Source organism: Rhinopithecus roxellana, chromosome 4, assembly GCF_007565055.1.
Source record: "Rhinopithecus roxellana isolate Shanxi Qingling chromosome 4, ASM756505v1, whole genome shotgun sequence".
NCBI classification, from domain to species: domain Eukaryota; kingdom Metazoa; phylum Chordata; class Mammalia; order Primates; family Cercopithecidae; genus Rhinopithecus; species Rhinopithecus roxellana.
In genome coordinates this window covers 21215312-21221496 of record NC_044552.1, presented here as the reverse complement: position 1 = coordinate 21221496, position 6185 = coordinate 21215312, and the positions used below count along the sequence as shown (strand labels likewise).

Below are 6185 nucleotides of genomic sequence, written 5' to 3'. Positions count from 1 at the left end.
GATGGCTGAGTCATATGGTACTTCTAGATCCTTGAGGAATCGCCATACTCTTTTCCATAATGGTTGAACTAGTTTACAATCCCACCAACAGTGTAAAAGTGTTCCTATTTCTCCACATCCTCTCCAGCACCTGTTGTTTCCTGACTTTTTAATGATTGCCATTCTAACTGGTGTGAGATGGTATCTCATTGTGGTTTTGATTTGCATTTCTCTGATGGCCAGTGATGATGAGCATTTTTTTCATGTGTCTGTTGGCTGCACAAATGTTTTCTTTTGAGAAGTGTCTGTTCATATCCTTTGCCCACTTTTTGATGGGGTTGTTTTTTTCTTGTAAATTTGTTTGAGTTCTTTGTAGGTTCTGGATATTAGCCCTTTGTCTGATGAGTAGATTGCAAAAATTTTCTCCCATTCTGTAGGTTGCCTGTTCACTCTGATGGTAGTTTCTTTTGCTGTGCAGGAGCTCTGCTCTCTCTTTCTTTTCTCCACATTTTTCCGAGACGGAGTCTGGCTCTAACTCCCAGGCTGGAGTGCAGTGGTGTGATCTCAGCTCGCTTCAAGCTCTGCCTCCCAGGTTCACGCCATTCTCATGCCTCGGCCTCCTGAGTAGCTGGGACTACAGGTACCTGCCACCACGCCCGGCTAATTTTTTGTGTGTGTGTGTATTTTTTTTTAGTAGAGATGGGGTTTCACTGTGTTAGCCAGGATGGTCTCGATCTCCTGAACTCGTGATCCACCCACCTTGCTCCCAAAGTGCTGGGATTACAAGCATGAGCCACTGTGCCTGGCCTCTGTTTTCTTAATTGTTTTTAAAATATCAATCTCTTGGATTTATTTACTTAGTTTTCTGTTTTCTGATTCATTAATTTCTTATTTTCTCTTAATTTCTTGTGCATCCCTTTGGTTTATTTTGTTGTCTTTTTCTAACCTTTCAGTTGGATCCTTAATTAATTAGAAAATCTATATTTTATGTGCTTATGGCTATGAATTCCCCTTTGCACACTGCTGTAGCTCTTCTCACACTTCTCTTATGTAGTGTTTTGGTTATGTCATTTTTCCAGATATCCTTAAGTGTTTATATTTTCTTCTTGAGTCAATAGTTACTTAGGAGAGAATTTAAAACATTTCAAATGGAGGACTTTTCTCTTTCTGATTATGTCATTACTTTTTAGTTTTATTGAATTATATTCAGAGAATGTCTTAACTGGATTTCATTATAGGTGCTGTTACAGATGACACACAGGAAGTTTATAGGTGGTGATCTCAGGATGAACACCTGTGAGAGAGTAAAGGCAGCAGCATTGGGTAGAAGGGAGAAGTTGGGGTGTGATGCAATTACAACAAAAGCTTTGGCTGCTCCCATAGAACTAACATGGCCCTTCAGAGTTGTCCTGAGGAGGTTAGGACTTAATACTCCCTCAAGAGACCAGTATCTGGTTTCAGCTTACCCTACGGAGGGGTCATGACCTTGGGCCAAGCGGTTCTTTCCAGCTGAGGGCAGTTTCTGGAGAGGGGCTGAGAGTGAGGACTGTCTGAGAAGGCTACTAGCCACAACACTCCCAGCAACTGGAGAAGTGCATTCTTCAGTCCTGAAAGGGGATCTGGGAGGCACAGTGTGGTATTCAGTACAGATGAAAATTGGAGATATTCTCTTTCTTGGTCTTCCTTGTACTTAGGGCAAGGGCATGTTTTCTGTTTGACTAATCAAATACAGCCTTCCTGCAATTTGAATCAATGACAGGTGGTACAAAGAACTAGAAGCAATGGAAAATCTCTCTAGTAGTGGTGGCAGTGGCAAAAATGTCCAGTTTATGGGTCAGCAGTGGCATCAAGCTAGCATAGGTATCCAACATCCAGGGCAGGCAGTGTCAGTGGCACACGCTGTGAGACCCAGCGTTCAGTGACAATAACTTTGGTGGTCAGCTCCTGAGGTGGTTCTATATGTTGTTTTGACTGTGGGCCTCTCAGTCTAGTTCTCCAGCCCTCCCAGCAATTTTTCAACTACCCAACTCTATATTTTAAATCTCTGCTTCTCCCTGTAAATTATTGTATCATATAAAATAGTTGAACATATTTTTACCAAGTTTGAAGAGATATTTTGGATTGTATGACTTACAATTGGGATATATAGCATATGAAAAAATGTACTTTTTCAGGGCTCTGGGAGACATTGTAGACACAGAAAACAGCCAATTAAATCAGATATGAGCTCCAAATCAAAAACCAAAAAGGCATAAGCTTTCATTTCAGATATGGTCTACATATAGATAACTTTATACATAGTCCAGAGTAAATGACAAATACAGAATTTTAAGCATTAAAATGACATTATAGCATGCCAGACAATTCTCAGAAGACTAGCATGAAGATTTGTATAGATATAGATATAGACATAAGTTTCACTTTTTCCACATGGGAATACAGACAAATTATAGGAAATATATACAATATAATCATAAAACATGAATAGGTGCAAAACATCAGTGTGAGAAATAACTCTATCCCTCACTCTCATCAGTCTCTGATATGGACTCTACTACATTCAGATTAATTTTTTCAATTGTTTATTCATACTAACATACCATGCTACCTCTTACCCACAAATCTTCCTTGTGTGTATTGAATATTGTCATCATTCCTATATAAAACGTACCCATGTTCAGGACCCAGATTAACTGTCATCTTTTTCCTGAAGCTGTATTTGACCTCGTAAGCCCTCACCAATGTCCTCTCTCTTTGACCTCACATTGCAGCTATGATTCGAATCTTTCATTATGTAGTAATTTTATTCTACAGTGTTTTTTATGCACAACAACATGGCTACCTACTCAAGTCCACTCTGGGAGGAGAGCGGTCCTGGGAAAACACTCCATTTTGTACTCCCTGTGGTATATTCGCATATTTATCTGAGCTGTGTGTGATGTCTTAGTGATACATTCAAATGTTATAGGGACTTTATATATAAATAGTTGTCCACATCAATAATATCTTAGGGAGCTCAAATTAATAATAAGATTATGTTACTCCTAGGGTTTGTAGTAAACAGGTTAGTAATAAGTCTAATTAAATATTTAATAACAGCTTTGCAAGTATGATGAGAATGAAAATGATATTAAAATATGACTCCTGTTGAACTCCTTTCAGCCTGTATAAATCATTGGGAGAAGATTTTTCTGTAGCTTAGGGTCTTTTTTAAAGTCCCCTTCAGTTCATTGTTTCTTAAACTGTAAATGAATGGATTCAATACAGGCACTACAGCCATAAAAATGACTGATGCAGCTGAGTCTTTTTCAGCAGAGTGATTGGATAAGGGGCTCATATAGACCCCTGTGATTGCTCCATAGAAAAGAATGACCAGGGCAAGGTGAGATCCACAGGTAGAGAAAGCCTTGAGGTTTCCTTGGGCAGAAGGGACTTTCATTACAGCAGAAACAATGAGGACATAGGATACCAGGATACACACTGAAGGTACCACAAAGATCAACCCCACCATAGCCAGAACACTCAACTGATTAAGACTGGTGTCAGAACAGGACAGAGGGAGGAGAGAGTTGATATCACAGAAGAAATGGTGGATAACATTATCAGAGCAGAAATGCAGATGGGCCATCATAAGAATGTGCAAGAGAGGGTTCAAAATGGCAATGACCCAAGGTACGGCTACCAGAGAGGCACAGAGGCGTGGGGCCATAATGGTGGAGTAATGTAAAGGGTGACAGATGGCCACGTAACGGTCATATGCCATCACGGTGAGAAGAAAATTGTCCATGTTGGCAAACATCATAGAGAAATACATCTGAGCCAGGCAGCCGGGATAGGAGATGGTTTGAGTTTGGGTTTGGATGTTCAGTAGCATCTTGGGGACTGTGGCTGAGGCAAGGCAGAGGTCTACCAAGGACAGATTGGCAAGGAAGAAATACATGGGTGTGTGGAGGCAATGATCTGAGCCAATGGCCAGCAAGATGAGTAAGTTTCCAAACAGCCCTGTTAAATAGAGACACAGGAAAAGTACAAAGAGTAGTACCTGCTGTTGTTGCCAACTTGAGAAGCCCAGGAGGAGAAATTCAGAGATATTGGTTTGATTTTTCTTTTCCATTGCTTGAATATATCTGCATGAAGACCCAGAGAATGAAATATTTTTGCCAGTAAAAAAAATATGTCCCTTGTTATTTTTTATATATTCACCTAGTCTAGTACCACTTACTAAATGTTCTTTCTTTAGGCCATCCTACCTTCTCTCTGATGCTCTCTCTCAAACCTCACTGAACCTTAGGTGTGTCCTACCTCATCAGTTGTCTTTACATCTATCCTCTCTTACTGGAACCTCGCCTTATCCAAGATGTCCATGCAATCTGTATATATCTCCCCTCAGTAAGCAGAGATTCTTTTCCTGCTTGTGATATTGTCACCAACTCTTGCATGTTCTGCCTGCATATGCCTGTCTGACTGCTGTGTGTTGAAATGCATTAATGAGTCTGACATACTAAATGACTTTATGTCATAAAATGAGATTTAAACAAAGAATTTTTCCAAATATTTTTCCAACACTATATGAACCCCCCTGCTTGAAAACCAGTCAGACACCTACCATTTAGTATTAATAAAATGAAAATAAATGATATTATTTATTCAAGATTCCAAAGAAAAATATGTTAATTTGCTTGACAGGTATAAAAAGTTAAACCTCCAAAAGTAGTTTACATGAACTGTGAGCAACACAGGAAAATATTTACAAATAAGTTAAAAAGTTACGTAACACCCAAAGTTACATAATACATGTACATAAAACTAAAGAAGAACACAGAGAAAAGTTATGTCAAACAGGGAGGCAGATTTAAAAGATTCTCTTTTAATATTTTTGTAATATTTTAACTATAACCACAAAGAAGGGGTTCATGTATATAAAGTATTATTACTTTGAGTCTTGCATTTCTGGGAGTTGCAGAAAACACAAAGTAACAGAAGACAGAGTTCTTGACCTGAGAATCTTGGAATCAGGTTGTAGAGGAAAAATATTGTCATGGAAAATAATTAAGAAGACATTTGTGTACACAAAGGGGATAGTTTCGGAAGAACAGAGGACTCTGTAACAGGAAGAAAAGATGCTGGAGAATGTGAACTCTGAAGTTAGCCTACATTGAAATCAGACCTCGTCACTTGTGGGCTGAGTGATCAAGTCAGACTCTCACCACCATCTCTTATCTAGATAATTGCAATGAATTTCTTTCTTTTTTTCTTTTTCTTTTTTTGAGACAGAGTCTTGTTCTGTCACCCAAGCTGGAGTGCAGTGGTGCAATCTCTGCTTACTGCAACGTTGGCCTTCTGGGTTCAAGTGATTCTCCTGCCTCAGCCTCCCAAGTAGATGGGTGTGCCACCACACCCAACTAATTTCTGTATTTTTAGTAGAAATGGGGTTTTGCCACATTGACCAGGCTGGTCTGGAACTCCTGGCCTCATGTGGTTCTCTTGCCTCAGCCTCCCAAAGTGGTGGGATTACAGGCATAAGACACCTGCCCCACAAATTGCAATGAATTTCTAATTGGTTTTCCTTCCCACAGATTTTTCCCTTACAATCCAGAATTATCCTTCTACAACAAAAATTTCTCCACTTTATTTCTTAAAACATTCTAATAGTTTTTAATTGCCTTCAAACCAAATTCCAAATCCCTTATCATGGCATACAAGGTTTTTCATGATTCCCTTCACTACAGGTGCGTGCCACCATGCCCGGCTAATTTTTGTATTTTTAATAGAGACAGGGTTTCTCTATGTTGGCCAGGCTAGTCTCAAACTCCTGATATCAGGTGATCCACCTGCCTTGGCCTCCCAAGGTGTTGGGATTACAGGTGTGAGCCACCATGCTTGACCCCATGATCTCTTGTTTACCTCTCTAGCCATCTCTTGCTATGATTTGTAATCCTTAGAATTTTCTGACACACTGAAATTTTATGTCTACATGCTTTTTCTCATTTTGGAATTCTCTGACCACCCTATCTAAAGCTTCCCTCAAGACATTCTTTATAACATTGCCCTGTTTTTATCTTCATATCACTAATCATTATCTGAAAATTTTCTTGTCTTCCCCCACAAATATCTTTTTTACTTTTTAATTTGTAATCAGTAAAATGTAAAGTTCATAAGAACAGAAAATTTATCTTTTAAAAAAATTACTGCATGTGTAGAATAAT

The 6185-nt window shown here is 39.1% G+C and overlaps 1 protein-coding gene across 1 annotated transcript; it reads right to left on the bottom strand.

Annotated features, from left to right (window-relative positions):
- Window positions 1–694: 694 nt before the first annotated feature.
- Window positions 695–4093, bottom strand: LOC104670835 (olfactory receptor 1F12). The gene is given in 3 exon segments (XM_030929075.1): window positions 695–743; window positions 745–788; window positions 3176–4093. Coding segments are annotated over 3 exon segments (1011 nt in total).
- Between the last annotated feature and the right edge of the window lie 2092 nt (window positions 4094–6185).